General features: G+C 44.2%; 1 protein-coding gene across 1 annotated transcript in view; it reads right to left on the reverse strand.

Moving 5' to 3' along the window:
• LOC142696293 (DNA-dependent protein kinase catalytic subunit-like) overlaps positions 1-18,706 on the reverse strand; it is a gene marked incomplete at its 5' end in the record, with an annotated part of 326,262 nt that overhangs the window by 245,138 nt on the left and 62,418 nt on the right. The window contains 3 exons of the mRNA XM_075847621.1: positions 5,525-5,674; positions 9,141-9,272; positions 11,610-11,653. Of these exons, the coding sequence (XP_075703736.1) occupies positions 5,525-5,674; positions 9,141-9,272; positions 11,610-11,653 (326 nt within the window). The remainder of the gene's footprint in view (positions 1-5,524; positions 5,675-9,140; positions 9,273-11,609; positions 11,654-18,706) is intronic.

Consider the following 18,706-nt stretch of genomic DNA (forward strand, 5'->3'; position numbering starts at 1 on the left):
TGAGGCCTGCAGACCATTGTGTGTACCTTCGGGGGGGTCACGCAACAAAGAGTCAGACCAACGGAACAACTCTGTAGCAGCAAGGTAAATGTGAAAAACCCTAACCGTATGAACACAGTGTATAGAACACACCCGAGGAAGGAATGGAGCTGGACAGAAGGAAATCCTCATTGAGTGGAAAGCAGAAACCGCCTTCGGAAGGAATGAAGGGGCAGGCCAAAAAAACACCTTGTCCTTGAGAAGCATGGTGAAAGGAGATTAGCAGGAGGGGGTAGCTAACAGACTATCTGGATGCAAGTAATGGTGACAAGAAAAACGATCTTTCAGGAAGCACCCTAAGAGATACCTTACCAAGGGCTTCCAGGACCAATTTTAGACTCGAGAGAAATGAAATAGTGGAAGGGTGGGTCAAAATGAGCCACACCCTGCAAGAATGTCTTCAGCTGAAAGTAGAAGGCTAGAGTAAAAGTTGTTGGAAACTGCAGAAAACCTGGTCTTTGAGGGAAGCCAAAGTGTAGCATAGCTCTAATTTAGATTAGAGGAAGGATAGAATCCTGGGAGTGGAGCACAGAAGACGCGCAATACTACGCTCCTCACACCCCCGCTATGGCCTTCATATGCGAAGGTGCACTTTGCTGACGTAAAGGTCTAACATGTGCATTGGTATACTTTTGCAGATTGGGGTTTTTGAGACGCTAGAATAGTCTGGATGACCAATGGAGAGACTCAACTCTTAGAACCTTGGCCTTAACAACCAAAGGTCGGGTGGGGTAGTGAATCTGGTTAAAGGAGGTCAGGTGGCTGGGAAAGAGGCCATGTTGGGCCTGCAAGAAAATAAGTTTGCTGGGCCCTGCAAGGACAGTCCGTGGCTAAGATAACAGCCAGGATAACTTAACACGTCTGAAAGCCCGAGGCAGGATAGGAAGAGAGGGAAGTGGATGGCGAAACCCTTAACACTTCCGACGGAGAGGCGAGAGCGAATGGGCATCGAGCTGTGAAATTCTACATGTGCTAGAACCTGGTGGTTTTAGACAGACGCTAAGTCACATCTGCAGTCGTGGAAAAAGTCTTTGAGTGGAGAGAATACAGTTTCTTTTGACCGAGAAAAACAGTAACCCAATAGCCTATGCCTGGCATGTTGCCCGCTGATCGGCTAATAAGCAAAGCACAGAATTTGGGAGGACTCCCACAATTTCCCTTTTATGATTCAGATAGTTTTTTGGCCTAGGGAAAAAAGGCCCTCATCTCTAGTAGATTTATCGACAAGGAGACCTCCCCCTTAAACCACAGATCCTGCACCAAGTGAGAGCCAAATACCACGCCCCCAACGTCTGTAGAGATGACCGGCTACTTGAGGGCCAGGAAGGAGAGTCCCCAAAGAATCCAGGAAGCCAATTCCCACTAGATAAGACTTGTGTGGACTTGAAGTCCAGGCCAACTTGTACAAAACCCTCAAGCAGAATTAAATGGAGCAGGGAGCATTCCTGCAAAGGATGGCTACTCCTGATCACATGGATCAGATCCTAGCAGTCCAGGAGTTACATACCAGTAATTTCCATGCTGTGGGACCGAGAAAGAGCACTTGTTTGTTCACAATCTAGCAGAAGCTGTGTAAGATGTACAATGTTATTATGAGGCTGGGAGGTTAACTTGCCCAGAGCGGGCATTGGCCAAGACGTCAACCAAGTAGGGGACTATGGTAACGCGACTGACGCGAAGAATGCCATAAGAGCCACTATGATCCTATAGAAGACTCTGGGTGCAGGGTGAGCCCAATGGGGAGGGCGATAAACTGGAAATGATGAGAACTTATAGTGAATACAAGAAAACGCAGGTAGGACCTGACAATAGGGATGGGTAGGTCAGCATCACGTCAAAGGATGCCAGGAACTCACCCTACTCTATCGATGTGACTACAGACTGCATGGATTCCATCCAGAACCTGCAATCACAAGGCAATTCAGCCTCTTTAACGCCAGGATAGGCCATTCTGAACCGTTCTTTTTGGGGACTATGACCTGGAAACAACGGATATGCGAGGGAGGGAGGGAACAAGACTGTGCGCCAAGTGAAAGACCCAGCTTGGAGAAAAGGACAAGAATTTAAACTTGTACCCTGATAACACCGCCTCAGGACCCAGTCATTGTCCTTATAAACTAGCCAAACCTCCTGGTAGGAAAGAGGTCTGTCCCCCCACTCAAGGAGAGGACTCAAGTAGGGACAAACCTTCAGACTGCAGGGTACGTGGAGAAAGTAGGCTTGAAATGGTCAGGATGACTGTGGTTTAAAAGACTGTCTCCTGGATTCTGAATCACAGTTGAGCTCCTTCTCTGATTCTGGAAAGAAAAATGCATGAAAGGAGTAAAACTTTAGTAGTAAGTAACCCAAGAATATTACAACTAACTGGTTCCCATTATTTATTCTATATTCGCTATTCAATTCGGTAGAGAAGAACTAAATGCTAAAACTGAGCTTTTAATAAAAATATTGGGATAACAAGTTTCTAGTGCAAAAAAATCCGTACAGATCAAGATTGTTTGGTTAGTTGCTTAGGTTTACGGTTCTCATATTTAGGTGGTTTTTGACTGGGTCTTAAGATCACACAGTGGTGCCTTGCTGTCTCCTAAGTAGCTTTCTCACAATATTGATCTGGCTAGCCCTAGGCATTGGTATCATGCTGGGCAGCCGTTCTGAAAAGAACATCCCAAATACAACTGGAACCTGAACTTCGCTTCTAAATTTCACCCTCACACTAACAGCTCTAACTTCTATGCGATTACACAGGCGAGTCTGGCTCGTAGGGCAGACAGAGTAGCGGCATAACACAGCAATTCTTGTATTGGCAGTTGCAGCCTTTGTGGAAAACGCAGGATTTTTATATGCATTACTGGCCCCGAACCCCTGGATTCTCGGTTAACGACCACACTATCATAATACGGAATTTGGCAGACCTCCATCTTTCACATGACTACGCATCCTGTCCTGCCCATACTGTGGGCCGGACTATTCCTGGTCGTCATGTGGATCTTTACTGAACTTCCCCTATTGGCTGTGGTTCATTTCTATGTTAATTGTGCTACAGACTTCTTGTTGCCCAGGAGAATATATATTTTTTTATTAATCGCCTGGTTGGTCACAGCGATCACTTCAGTGACAATCACCTGTTACTGCGATTATTGTGCCTCTATTACCAACTTATGTTGTCTTTATAGTTTTCCTTTATATTTGCTTGATAGAGTGGCTCGTCATGTGTGAATGTCTTTTTAGTGCCATTCTAGTCGCCTCCTTAAACCAATTCCCAACAGCACTAATCGGTAGCATGCTTTGTTCGAGGCAAATGGTGTCTGGAAGTCCATTCATAGAAAAAAAAGCATAACTCTGATTTTCACATAGACAAACTCTGTCGGAGCTCTCGCTTTGTCTTGCCCATGCAACACTTTGAGCACGTGCAGTCATAGATAACCCCTAAACGGCTTATTTGTAAACCTCACACCTGCTGTACTGGTGAAGGTTTTAGACACTTATGGAATCACATGCCACACATTTGCCGCATCTGAACGCTCCTAGTGGGCTCCTACTTAGCCAACTATCTTTCGGGGGTTCTGTTGTATAGTGGCGCTCTCCACAAGGGGGTCTGTGTGGCGCTCCCCGCGGGGGGGCTTTGGTGGCTTGTGTGCCGCTCCCCACGGGGGATGGGGGGTCTGCGTGGCGCCATCTATGGGGGGGGGGGGGTCTGCGTGGCGCCATCTATGGGGGGGTCTGTGTGGCGCCATCTACGGGGGGGGGGTGTCTGCGTGGCGCCATCTACGGGGGGGGTGTCTGCGTGGCGCCATCTACGGGGGGGGGGTGTCTGCGTGGCGCCATCTAAGGGGGGTCTGTGTGGCGCTATCTAAGGGGGGGTCTGTGTGGTGCTATCTACAGGGGGGACTGTGTGGCGCTACCTACAGGGGGGACTGTGTGGCGCTACCTACAGGGGGGACTGTGTGGCGCTATCTACAGGGGGGACTGTGTGGCATTATCTACATGGGGGTCTGTGTGGCGCTATCTACATGGAGGCCTGTGTGGCGCTATCTATAGGGGCAGTAGTGTAACGAGGGATTCTTTCATTGATGCCTATAATTGGTGCTTATAACTATCTATTTTACTGCTGGACTTGAATTATTATAGTATTTAAAAAAGTAATTAAAACTAATTTGACATAAGTTTTCTTATGCTCTTATTTAGTTGCTATATTAGCATTTACTGGGGGTATTACTTTTGGTCATCCGATCGCCCACCATTGATGGAGACTCGCCCCGCTCAGGAGCTACCAAGACTTAGAGGGAACATTGCCCGTGCGAGCCATTTTAGATGCGGTCTGCCAGCAAATTTCTGACAACTCTTCTGACTCTACGCTGGCGGCGATGCCCTGTCACAGTTGCTGGACTAGACCGTGCAGGCCTGGGTGACCCAGGATGAAGCAAGAAAAGGGTCGTAAAGTAGTAAAAGCCACCACAAAAAAAAAAAGAGAAGATTTAGACAAGAAACGTAACTCTTTCTAAATTATCACGCATCCGACAGAGAAAGGGTAGAGATGTTTAAAAGATGAGAAACAGATGGAATCCACTGGTGGTAATATCAGATCCTCTGGGAACGGACAGAATAGATCTGTTCTAGAAGCAGATGAACGCCTGTCAGGGTGCTTCCATTCACTGGCAGATATGTTTTTGAATTTTAGTGGCTAGGTGGCAAAAGAAGACTTTCTCCTGAGCAGGCGATAAAACCTATTCCTTAACGATGAGGGTATAACAGACGGCACGGATGAGATTCTGCATGGCAGAAGCCAGCCCTCTCTTACTCAGAGCACTCCCTTCTAAAGGCGGATTGGTCCTGTAATGACGGAGTTTCGCCAATGGCTATTCTTACAGGAAAAACTCAGACTGAAGAGGAATCAGATCTGTATGTGGAGGTCCTTGTACGCTTGCATGGCCTGCCCATTAGTAGTCCCAGTAGTAGTCATCCTTGCCAGAGACGCCATGGAGGTGCCTGCCTGGGCGTACTGTGGACGCGGCAAATACATAAGGGCAACAACCATGGAGAACGGCATGACGGCGTCCCAACTTTGCACCGACTGGCATACGCCGGGGAGAGAAGGATCGGGCTGTTGAATTTCAACATGCCCGATATTATCATTCATATGGAGATAAGCCGCTGCCAGAGAAGTCTGGCAGCGGCTTTCTCCCTTCTCCCTATTGAAAACACATGTACGCTTGGCCAAGTCAGGTTGTGTCTGCCTACTAGGCTTAAACTGATCAGCCTAGTGCTCGTGGTAGGGGTATATTCTGCATAGGAGTAGCAATCTTTTTTATCCTGGTGTCAAGCCTTTTTGTAGGGCCATATAACCATGGTGTTGTGTCCCACAATAATATTAAACAAAACAAAAATTACGAATGGTTGAAAAATTATCACAGATCTTTGAATTTCCTACCTACCAATAAACATACTTTGGTGAATGACTAAAAATTAACTAGAAGGAAGTACACACCTCTTGGCCAGATTCTTGCTTCTGCAACGAAAGGTTTAATTTCTCAATAATTTTGAGAATGGATTTAATGAGTTCATCATACAACAGTCTACTCAGAGACTGTATTGGTGAGTTCACAGTTGGGAATACTTCATCAGAGAATATGGATTCCTAGAAGATTAAAAAAGGAAAAATACATAAAAGATAAAACTGATCAAACGCATAACTTAATTTTGTACCTTATGTGTAAAAAATAAAATAAAAAGTATGTTTGCGTAAAACAGCAATATTGAATCAACTTAAACATAATGGAAATTGTCTATCACTCATTGTACCCACTAGAAATTAAAGTATTTGGACAAATTGTTTAATGAAAAAGAATGTTTTTGTTGTGAAAATTCTAGAAACCATAATGTGGACCTAATTCGAACATATTTAATTTTCTAGATATTTGTTTATTTAATTCATCATTTTTTCTTAGGCTATGTTCACATGGAGTATTTTGCAGGAGGAATATCTGCCTCAAAATTCAGTTTGGAAGTTTGAGGCAGATTTTCCTCTCCTTGCACGCCGTTTTTCGCGCCGTTTTTCGCCCGCGGCCATTGAGCGCCGCGGGCATAAAACCCCGCGAAATACGCTTTCTCTGCCTCCCATTGAAGTCAATGGGAGGTCAGAGGCGGAAACGCCCGAAGATAGGGCATGTCGCTTCTTTTTCCTGCGAGGCAGTTTTACTGCTCGCGGGAAAAAGACGCCGACGCCTCCCATTGAAATCAATGGGAGGCGTTTTCGGGCCGTTTTTGCAGAGTTTTGCGACGCGGTTTCCGCGTCAAAAAACTCGGCAAAATACTCCGTGTGAACATAGCCTTAATGCGCTGGTACAACAGAGCCAAGTTGAACCACAATAGTGATAGCAAACAAGAAATTTCACAGTAGCTCCAAGCCAGAGCGAACTTCTCAACCACAGACTGTAGCAAGAACATAGACTATTAGCGGAATCTGTGGGGAACAGTATTCAACAAATTGAACCCACAACAGGGGTTAAGTAGAACCGCATAACAATCCAAAAGTCACCACTTTGTCATTTGGAAAAACGTCAAGGAGAATCTAAGGCCATGGTAGGAAAAAAGAAAAAAAAAAAAAAAAGAAACAAGATTTGAGGACTTGTTTCTTACTAAAAGAAAGAAAAAATAAAGAAAAAGATTTTATAGGTACAAATAGTACAAAAAAAAAAATAAAATATCCTTTTTCTTTGCTCTACATGTACGCTAATCACAATGTGTCCCAAAGCAGTCCCAGATGCTAGGGATAATATATAATAAGCATCTGCTCTGCAGTCAGCATACCTCACAGAACATTGTGAATTAGACCTGGTTACAGACTACTAGACCACAACAGAGACAATTTGACAATAATGGAAGAGAAATGTCCTAACCAGTCCCAAGCAACGCAGAACAGACTGACAGCCATGTGTGAGAATACAGTGCAAGAAAAAACAAGATCTGCTGCCACAGTCTGTCAGGATTGAGTTTGCGAAAAACAATTTGCTCTGTGACACAGGAATTGCAAATATACACGCACAAAAATTCAGTGTATTTTTCTGTATTAACCAGACTAGTTCAAAATAGATAATTTAAATCACCTCAATCCATGCTACAATGTATCAGCACATAATGTGTCTCAATTTTGCCACAGTGTCTGCAGGCTGGTCTTATCGAGTGGCTCCAATGACGAGTCTACTTCTATACAACTCGTTAGTAGTAGTTTTATCCTTACAGCCACTCACATCCCTGCCTCCCACATTTATTTGTATGAATCGGCTGACACTTTGTAACATACAGTAGGATGTTTACGGAAGCCTTAGGGCCAGTTCACACAGAGTTTTTTTCCGAGTTTTTATACGCCTAAACCGTGCCGCAAAACGTGCCAAAAAAATGGCCGAAAATGCCTCCCATTGATTTCAATTGGGGGCAGAGGCGGTTTTTTCCCGCGAGCGGAAAAACCTGCTTGCGGGAAAAAGAAGGGACATGCCCTATCTTCGTGCGTTTACACCTGTAACCTCCCATTGACATCTATGGGAGGCAGAGAAAGCGTATTTTGGGGCATTTTATGCCCGCGGCGCTCAATGGCCGCAGGCGAAAAACGCCGTGAAAAACACAGCGAAAATCGGCGTGCAGGCAGAGGAAAATCTGCCTCAAAATTCCAAACGGAATTTTGAGGCAGATTTTCCTCCTGCAAAAAACTCTGTGTGAACCCAGCCTTATATATATGTTTTGCTTTTCCTTGTGAAACGTTGAATTAACTCACTTGGATTAATTCCTTCTGTCATAAAATAACTGTCCTAAAAGGCACAGTAAACACAATCAGAATGTGTAGGGAGCATTTATTTGATTAGAAGTATTAGGGTCTGAAACTTTCAAAAAGCCTATCCTGCAGTTACCCCAAGTCTAGACTTTAGGAGTACAGCAGTGCTATTTAGTACAGGGTGGGCCATTTATATGGATACACCTAAATAAAATGGGAATGGTTGGTGATATTAACTTCCTGTTTGTGGCACATTAGTATATGGGAGGGGGGAAACTTTTCAAGCTGGGTGTTGACCATGGCGGCCATTTTGAAGTCGGCCATTTTGTATCCAACTTTAGTTTTTTCAATGGGAAGAGGGTCATGTGACACATCAAACTTATCGAGAATTTCACAAGAAAAACAATGGTGTGCTTGGTTTTAACGTTACTTTATTCTTTCATGAGTTATTTACACGTTTCTGACCACTTATATAATGTGTTCAAAGTACTGCCCATTGTGTTGGATTGTCAATGCAACCCTCTTCTCCCACTCTTCACACACTGATAGCAACACTGCAGAAGAAATGCTAGCACAGGCTTCCAGTATCCGTAGTTTCAGTTGCTGCACATCTCGTATCTTCACAGCATAGACAATTGCCTTCAGATGACCCCAAAGATAAAAGTCTAAGGGGGTCAGATCGGGAGGCATTTCTTCTGCGGTGTTGCTATCAGTGTGTGAAGAGTGGGAGAAGAGGGTTGCATTGACAATCCAACACAATGGGCAGCACTTTGAACACATTTTATAAGTGGTCAGAAACTTGTAAATAACTCATGAAAGAATAAAGTAACGTTAAAACCAAGCACACCATTGTTTTTCTTGTGAAATTCTGGATAAGTTTGATGTGTCACATGACCCTCTTCCCATTGAAAAAACGAAAGTTGGATACAAAATGGCCGACTTCAAAATGGCCGCCATGGTCAACACCCTGCTTGAAAAGTTTCCCCCCTACCATATACTAATGTGCCACAAACAGGAAGTTAATATCACCAACCATTCCCATTTTATTTAGGTGTATCCATATAAATGGCCCACCCTGTAGATCGGAGATCTGATCAGCAGTACAAGAGGTGTAGAAAAAAAACAAACGTGCAACATAAACTAAATATTTTGGTTGTTACAATAATAGAAGATGGTCAATTTGTCTTTTACTTTTCTTTTTTTAATTGTTTAAAACTCCATAGTCAATGGTGTCTGCATTACATAAAGATCTATAATAAAAAAAAATTCAACTAACAAATGGTGCTGCGCATAATGTATTAAGGATGATCACTCAACAACAAGCAGAAATTTGTACCTTCATCTGATCGCAGTTCAAAAGATTACGGAAGAGATCAAGATAGTCTTTGAAAGTAGGAACTTTCCACTTTCCAGCACGAACCTCACCAGAAGCCAATGGCTCATTAGAACGGTCCTCCCCATATACATCCTAGAGCAAAGAAAATAGTCAGTGAAAAAGCAGAACATTAACCCCTTCCCCCTGCTGGCATTCTGGGCCCTAATGTCCAAGCCATTTTTTAGATTTTTCCATTGTCACATTCGAAGAGCTGTAACTTTTTTATTTTTGCGTCGGCATAGCTGTATAAGGTCTTGTTTTTTGCGGGAAGACTTGCAGTTTTTATTGGTACCATTTGGGAGTAGATGCGACTTTTTGATCACTTTCTATCACATTTTTTTTAAGTCAGGATTAACAGAAAACAGCAATTTTTCCATTGTTTTTAATTTTATTTTTTACGGCGTTCACCGTGCGGGTTAAATAACGTAACAGCTTTATAGTCGGGGTCGTTACGGATGCGGCGATACCAAATATGTGTAACTTTTTTGCTTTATTGTAGTTTTTTTTAATAGTAAAGCATTTTGTAAGGGGAAAAGCTGGGTTTTTCATTTTTTTTTTTTCACTTTTTTTTAAAATTAACTTTATTAAACTTTTTTTACTTTTTTACTAGTCCCACTAGGGGACTTCCCTATCCTCCGATCGCTATTATAATACACTGCAATACTTTTGTATTGCAGTGTATTACTGCCTGTCCGTTTAAAACGGACAGGCATCTGCTAGGTCATGCCTGCGGCATGATCTAGCAGGCATTCGCTGCAGGCAGACCTGGGGGGTCTTTATTAGACCCCCGGCTGCCATTAGAGACACAGACACTCGGCGATTTTATCGCCGGGTGTCAGTGAGATGAGAGGGAGCTCCCTCCCTCTCTCCAAAACCATTCAGATGCGGTGCTCGCTATTGTGCACCGCATCTGAAGGGTTAAACGGGTGAGATCGATACTAATATCGATCTCACCCGGCAGAGCAGGGACGCCCCCAGCCCTCAGCTGCTTCTGGCAGCTGAGAGCAGGGAGATTTCACGGCTCCCTGCTCTGTTTACTTTATTCTACAGCAGCGACGTAGTTTGGCGGCGCTCTAGAATAAAGCCCACTAATGACCGCCGTAAAAAGACGTATCGGCGGTCATTAAGGGGTTAAAAGGGTTTTCCCATCTTGGACCTTTATGGCATATCAACAGTATATGCCATAAATGCCTGATCGATGCAGGTGGCAACTTTTGAACTCTATGCTATTTCTAGAACAGGGCCTCTGGACTCCCGTCCTACCTTATCTGGCTTCCACTGCTCCCCGGCCACGGTCACACGAGGTGGTCGGAGACACGGAAACTGCTGAGCTACGCTATTTCCCTAACTCCCATAGAAGTGAATGGAAGGAACGGAAATAGTATAGCACGGCAAGCTATGATGTTTCCGGAATTCGGATTCACTACTTTGGGACTTTCAGAAAAAGCGTAGCTCAGCAAGTTCAGCAGTTTCCGTACTCCCGATCCCCTCATCAGACAGTGGCATGGGAGCATCGAAAACTGGACAAGGTAAGGCGGGCCCCGTTCTAGAGATGGGTACAGATACCAAAGTAATACCCACACCCAATGGACATTTATGGCATATCCTGTGGATATGCCATAAATTTCCAAGATGGGAAAACCTCTTTAAAACATGTAAAATGTCTCTGATGCATATACTAATAAACAGTGAAACCCTCAACATAGACCATCTTTATTAACAGAAATCAATTCTTATGCTGCCAGAAATTTTTGTTATTTTTTTGTGTGATCTAAACTAAGTCTTAAAGGGGTTGGCCACTTTCTGATTATTTCCTCAATTGTGCAAAAAACAGTATATGTATTAGACGCCATGTGGCCATGTTTAGAACTGGAGCAAGATGCATTCTGTGGAGGAGACTGTACTAAATAAGGGGGCGGGGCTTTACAAATTAAGACACCGGCGCTGATCTGCTAACAGTATATTAGTAAACAGATAATAGTTTTTTTTTTGGACATTTGGGAAAATAATCAGAAAATGCTGTGTCCCTTATATTTTGACACAGACCGATTTTCTCACTGTATCCAGCTTTGATCGACAACATAACAAGCACTTGTTTCACTATTGATATAGGGCAATAATCAGTACTGTACGTGACCGAACGACTGTTAGTGCACATACAGTTTAATTATTGTAGAGAAAACACCCCTATTTTACACGGGTACATGTGATGCCGACAAGCCGGCATATATTATGCAAATCAGTTGACAAATGAGCGTATGTCGGCTGACTACAGGGCATGTTTACATGGAGCAATGATCAGCAACGTCACTATATAAGATGGGAATATCCCTTTAAATATCTTATTCGCTACAGTCAAACATTTGGCCTAATAATAAGGGACTAATTAACAAATAAAAGGCAAGTCATGTTTTAAACATTGACCCTTACGTATTCGACTGGCTTGGAACAGACTCTGATTAATCCTTGATGTACTGTAAGAATAATGACAAATCAGTAATGGTTATTTTAAAACATGGTACTTCTTGGCATTTTAACCTGAACACAAACAAAAAAGTAGTGAAGTGTTAAATCAAATAAACTGGAAACCTGAAAAAAAAAAATTCATAACACATACAGAAATATTTTTATCAAACACCATTTATGTAGGGAGCGGAGTCTGACACCTGAGGGAGCTGGACGTGTTTTCTGTGAGTTCCCGTTTGGTTTTACAATGTAATCCACCAGCATCCTGCCGTATCTGCCTGAATTTCACTGCTAGCACCCAGCTCTCAACTTATCTTTAACTGCAGGGAGCAATCTTGTGCCCGGAAATTGCCTGCAGATAGCCTTGAGAGACTGGCGCCGCCCTTCTTAAGTAGAGTCCATCTCCTCTGAGCCACCATCTTGGGACCCACGGCAACCGATGCTTGCTGCTCCACATTGCACTGACAAGTTTCCAAAGAAAGCTTGCTTCTCTCAGCAGGTCCGGTTATCGGGCCAATTAACTGGATCCCCAGAGACAGACTTTGGTGGGCGATTGTCTTTACAGGAGTTACCGTCTGGATATAACTAAAAGGCCATCGTCGGGCATTGCCAGCCTCCCCTGCTGTCCTGACAAGGTAATCGTAGGAGACATCTAGCTGGCCCCGTTAACAAAGACCCCTCATCTGCCCACGTTGGCAATGTGGCCTAGCCCTTTGGTGCATAACAGAACCAAGGGCCCATCTATTTAGGGGACTCTGCCTGACAGGCAGCTTCTAGCCAGTGGGCTACTTATTTTTTTGGGCTTCCCACGTGTGATGAGCCATGATTTGTACAAAAAATTATTTCTGGTTCACAAGGCCACAGGTTTCCTGAGCCTCAACTCCAAATACGACTCCCTCAAGCCCTCCCAGGTTCCCTCTTGGATACTTTTTCTTTGGCGCATTGACCTACGTGTCTTAAATGGGTAATTTTTAAGGCAACCCTACACATTTGGGGGACGCCCCTATGTTCCACACAAAAACTCCTGCTGCTTAACGCACTTGTACATACTCCAGCAAATTATCATGCAGTACTGCACTTGGGACCTTATTTTACGATTACAATACCACGCGTCCTCCTTTGTAAGAACACTGATGTTGTCGAAAAGCTGGAGCGGCATAGAAAGTCGGAAGTTGAGGCAGAAAGCTTTGCAGTTGTAGATCCCGATGCACCAGTAGACCCTGATGCACCCTTACATTTTTCTGAGCCTAAGCTAGAAAACACAAAAGGTTCTTCCTATTTAACGATGCCGGATGGCTCTCACAACTAGAACAGAGGATATCAAAATCGATATATCCCTTTTACAACATGACGCACAATGCACCTGAGTCACCGAGATGGAACAGGGTGTGAACGAGCCGAATGATCACCAAAATCCTATGCATGTCACCCTTACTCATGTAACTTTCTGCTAAACAGGCTTCACCAACGTGTGGAAGACCAAGAACATCTGCAACACAGGTGTAATCTGCGTTTTGGGGGGGACCCCTGAAACGGATGGAAGGGCAACACTACTACATTTCTGCAAAATCTCATCTAAAAATACGGGCGTGACAATTTTTCAGCCGTTTGCTGTGGAGAGTGCCCACCGCATCTCACACAAAACCCCACCACGGGGAGCTCCTGCCAGTACTTTTATTGCATACGTCCTGAATTAGAGAGATAGAGATGCTGAGCCTTGCAAAGAGTAAAGCCCTCTACAATTGGACAATGCTACTAATCTCATATTCCTGTATTTTTCTATGGAAGTGCAAAAAAAAACAAAACACAGATCCCAGGTTGGGGGGGGGGGGGGATGTCTAAAAACATGCAAACAAGCATGCGATTCTGTTTTATACAGAATTCGGATAATAGACAACAGTCAATCCAGATTTTTTGAGGCCCTGGAAGAAGTTTCCTGCTTGCTGGATTCTCCAGTGAACCATGCCACCCGTTGTCCTGCCAGGGATTGATAGCTGCACATCGAATTTGATTCCAGAGACATAATGATAAGTAGTAGTTATTGATGTGTATTGTTAAAACCTGCTTTCTTTCTCGATTGGATAGCTGTCTCATTAGCTATGACCAATCTGTTTTCTCTTGGTAGAAATCGGATGGGCGACCCTCACAATTTCAAATGTGGTAAGAGAGTTTGCATAATGTTTGATCCGACTAACCATTTATTTTATTTTTTTAATCAGGTTTGGAATGTATGTCTCTGCAGGTTTGGGTTGGCAGACAGGGTGGGGAAAAGGGGGAGTTCTCTCTGGTGGTTTGCCTAATTGGATGTACTTATGCATTGTATGTGTTCTCATTATGCGGTTATTGCTTGTACTGTACCGTGGAGTACTACCCCTAATTTCCTCTGCTTCACACCGATCGCACTCCATTCTCCTAACACCCTTTTTGGTTAGGATAATTGTGGATCAAGGGTGTTGGTGTCTTTGGATGCTGCCAAAACCTTTGATTTGGCAGTACTTGAAAAATGTGGGTTCTCCATAGAATTTGTCACATGGATCGTTCTTTTATATTACCGTCCGTTGGCCTCGGTCATGGTGAATGGTTTCCCCTCCAAGTCTTCTCCCCCTTGGAACTAGGGTTGTCTCGATACCAGAATTTGGACTTCGATACCGATACTTTGTGTAGTATTGTGATACTCTATACCAAAATGATACTTTGCCAACAATAACAATAAAAAAAAAAAGTTCTTCCATTTTCTGATGTGAGGCACGTGGTGTGATGAATTTTGAACCTCCATGTGCCTCACGTTAATAGTACTTAACCCCATCATGTACGTCACAGTCATAATGGACAACATTGGGTTAATGTGTGAGCTATATGATGGGGTTAATTACTATTAATGTGAGGCACATGGAGTTTCAAAGTTCATAACACCTCGTGCCTCACATTAATAAGTGAAAAATCCGTTTATTTTATTTTCTAACAGCGTAAACATAATAAATGACGCTATAAATTTGTTATTACGGTCGTGACGATACCGAATATCTGTATATCTGTATATCTTATGTATTGAGACTTATTTTAACCCATAGACTATAAAACATCCGGGCAGTGCGCAATTAACTCTGCAGGGTCTTCTAGAACGTCCTGCAGTTAAACTTTTTTCCGCTCTGTGGCGGCATTGAGCTCCGTGATACAGCTGTCTCCAGACAGCTGACATCACGGAGCTCAAATGCGAGTGTCTGTAATCACCGGCCGTGATTACGGGCACGGCCGTGCGCAGGAGTCCTTCGGCTGGGGCTACACAGCGACTTTGGCCATGACACTGAATTCACTTCTTTTTTTTTTTATTTCCACTTTTTCCTTTTACAGATTTAAAAAAGTAAAATATATCCAATATTTTTTTACAAAATATGTAAGCCCAACATGTCCGTCCGCACGCACCCACTGATAGCCGCGCGCTCCCGCTCCCTCCCACGAGCGGACGCGCACAACCACGTGCACCCGCGCACACGACTCACCTGGGCCTCCTCCTCCGCCAGAGCGTAGCTGCGTAAGGAGAGGGGGAGGAGTCAAGTTGCAGCGCGGCAGCATGCGTTCTCTGATCCCCGCTATTTTCTGGAGCCTGGAGGTGAAAGACTGGACCGGGAAGACATCGCCTGACAACGAGGACTGGAGTGGGAGCCAGCAGCTCTTCTGAGAGTAAGTAAAGTGTCTGAAAGTGGTGATTAAGTGCGGCCCTGTATTTTGCAGGCAGAAAAAATCTGCCTCAAAATTCCTTAAGGCTGGGTTCACACTACCTATTTTCAGACGTAAACGAGGCGTATTATGCCTCGTTTTACGTTTGAAAATAGCGCTACAATACGTCGGCAAACATCTGCCCATTCATTTGAATGGGTTTGCCGACGTACTGTGCAGACTACCTGTCATTTACGCGTCGTCGTTTGACAGCTGTCAAACGACGACACGTAAAAATACAGCCTCGTCAAAGAAGTGCAGGACACTTCTTTCAGACGTAATTTGAGCCGTTCTTCATTGAACTCAATGAAGAGCAGCTCAAAATTTACGGCTGTCATAGAAGCCTCGCAAAATGCGAGGAGGAGCATTTACGTCTGAAACGAGGCAGCTGTTTTCTCCTGAAAACAGTCTGTCTTTTCAGACGTAAATGCCTGCTATCGTGTACACATACCCGAAAGAATTTTGAGGCAGATTTTGACGTGCCCACACTATCTGACGTGCCCACACGTGGTTTTTGCTGCGTTTTTTGCCCGCAGCGATTGAAAAACGCAGACAAAAAGCGCAGCGAAAAATGCATTTTCTGCCTCCCATTGATTTCGATGGGAGGTCAGAACCACATCAAGAAAGGACATGCTGCTTTTTATTTTTTCCACGACTGGCTCCCATTCATTTCAGATGAAATCAATGGAAGGCGGTTTTGGATGTTTTTTGGCGCTGATTCTGACGCAGTGTCTGAGTCAATATTAAGGCCCAAAAACTCTGAACTGGGCCTTATTGTTAGGGTAGGAACACACTAGGCATGAACGCTGCAGATTTTATGCAACACATTTCATTGCGGAAAATCCGCAGCTTATAACAGTAGCAGCAGAGTGGATGAGATGTGAACAAATCTCATGCACACAAATTTTTTTTTACCTGCAGTGTGGTTTTTTTAAGCCACAGCATGTCAATTTATTCTGCGTAATCACTGCTCCTTTGTTGCGGAAATGCTGCGGTTCTGCCGCAAAAATCACAAATGAGAAAAAAAAAAAAAAGGTATTTTTTTATTTTAAATTTATAAAGTTTAAAATTACCCCGGCCGTAGTCTAGGCGATGTGTCTCTCTTCTGAACGTAGCCCGGCCTCCTGTGATGATGCTGTAGACCATGTGACCACTGCAGCAGTCACATGGTATGAAACGTCTTGACAGGAAGCTGGGCTGCGCTAAGAATAGAGGATCGCGTCGCCTATACTGCTGCCGGGGTAAGCCTAAACTTTTTGTTTCCCTGCAGGAGTTCCGCAGCGGACATGCCTCACGAAACCTGCACCACTATTTGGTGCGGTTTTGCTGGCGGAATTCCCTGTGGCTACCAGGGCGGATAAGCTGTGTAGTTTTACTCAGCGTATCCGTCAAGTGTGTTCCTACTCCTATGATGTCGCTCCTAAAGCTGCTTCCTGTCTCTAAATAGGCAGTTGGTCCAGTAGAATTTTTAATTTTTTTTGTGGACCAGCATCAAAAAATTAAATTTTTTTTTTGTTAGGCCTTGTTCACACCTGCATTGGAGGCTCTGCTGCAGATCTGACCAAGAATACCAGATACAATAGTGCAGCATGCTGCCCTACTGTTTTCATTAAATCCACGGACACCCCAATCTGAAATCGGATAAAACCCATTAAAGACAATGGGTTTAGTTGGTGGCAGGTGTTGTCCGTTGTGCAACGGAAAAGGCGCGTCTTATTTTTCCGTTCTTCTGCTCTGACGAAGGAGAATAACGGAAAGCTGAAAGTAGGTGTGTACCCAGCCTTACATTTTGTGTAAAATAAAACTTGCACTCCCATGCAGGCGGAGCTTGTACGGAGCAGCGGTCAAGCATGTACTCTGCCGTTTTCGTCATTCCCATATACTTTGAATGAAATGGAAGCGTGCACGCTTGACCACCGCTCAATTCCAGGTCCCCCTCATAGTGGGGGATGCAGTGGAGGGGGAGCTGGGGGTTTGGGACCCTCGTTCTTATGAACACAAAAAAAAAAAAAAAAAGCATTAAACTGTAAAATTATTGTTAGCCTACCTGCTGGCCTGACTTTCTTGCTTCCCGCACCGTTCCTTCGTTCTGGTCCAAGTTGTCCGGGATCCAAGATGGCTGCTACTGTCTCAGACTTGCATGTGGAGAGCGTTGCCTGACAGTCTAAAACATGCCCCCACCTCCTTCACTGCTCTCAGAAGGACAAGCACCGATGATATGTCAGCGCTGTGTCCATCTCTTCTGACACTTCTCCTGCTGGGTTCTTGACAGGGGTTCCGGCTGCAGCAACATCCTCATTGACAGCGCGTCAGTGGAGGACGGAGGAAGACAGTGCCAGGGATGTAATGAATCTTCTGTATGTAAGTATATCACATTGTGTGCTGGTAACGGTCTTATATGTTTTATTGTCTGTTTTGTTTTTAAAGATTGTCTTGTCTTGGACTACGTAAGATCGTCGTGGTATCGAATTTTTACCAATAAAATGTTCCAAGTGGACAGTTTATTTCAATAAAGTGTTTTTTATATTTTTTCAGCTGTGTAACAGCGCTAGTACAGCGCTAGGGAGTGAGTACACACGTCTGCGCCCGTAATCACTGCCTGTGATTGCGGGCTCGGACAGCTACCCGCATTTTTGGCCCATGCTCCCATACAAAGTATGGGAGCACGGTCCGTAAAAAGCAAAAGATAGGACATGTCATATCTGTTGCAGCAGCTTTCTATGGCCCGGACACCCTCCCGTAAATATACGTGAAGGTGTCAGTAGTCACTAGAAATAAATGGGTCCTTAATTGCAGCCCGCAATTACGCACAAATTCTACGGTCGTGTGCATGGGGCCTAAGGGTTTATACAGACGAGCGTGTAACTCCATTGCAAGTAACTGACGGCCATTATAAAAATAAAAAAAACATCCGTCACACGGACGCATGTATTTCAATGAGGCCTTTCACATGGCTGTTTTAACGGACCATGTGAAGGGTCCATGGAAAAATAGGACGTGTCCTATTTTCATCCGTTTTCACTGATCCCCCAACAGACTCGTCCAAGTACAAGGGGGGCAACTCGGACGTTAACAAGTGCAGATTTTCAAGTCAGAATTTGCACCCGTTCATGTGAATCTGCCATAAAGAGAAAGCTGTGCCAACACATGAGAGCCAGTGAAGACAATAGCATCATGTACATACAGGGGGAGATTTATCAATACTGGCGTTTTATACACAGTCTTAATATATTGTCCACTGGAGTAAGATACAACACATTTATTAAGAGGTGAACGCCTCTTAATCAATGTGTCACATCTTACTGCTGGCCGTGCACCACAATTGTGGCATAACAATTGTGGTC

Source organism: Rhinoderma darwinii, assembly GCF_050947455.1.
Source record: "Rhinoderma darwinii isolate aRhiDar2 chromosome 5 unlocalized genomic scaffold, aRhiDar2.hap1 SUPER_5_unloc_50, whole genome shotgun sequence".
Classification (NCBI taxonomy): Eukaryota; Metazoa; Chordata; class Amphibia; order Anura; family Rhinodermatidae; genus Rhinoderma; species Rhinoderma darwinii.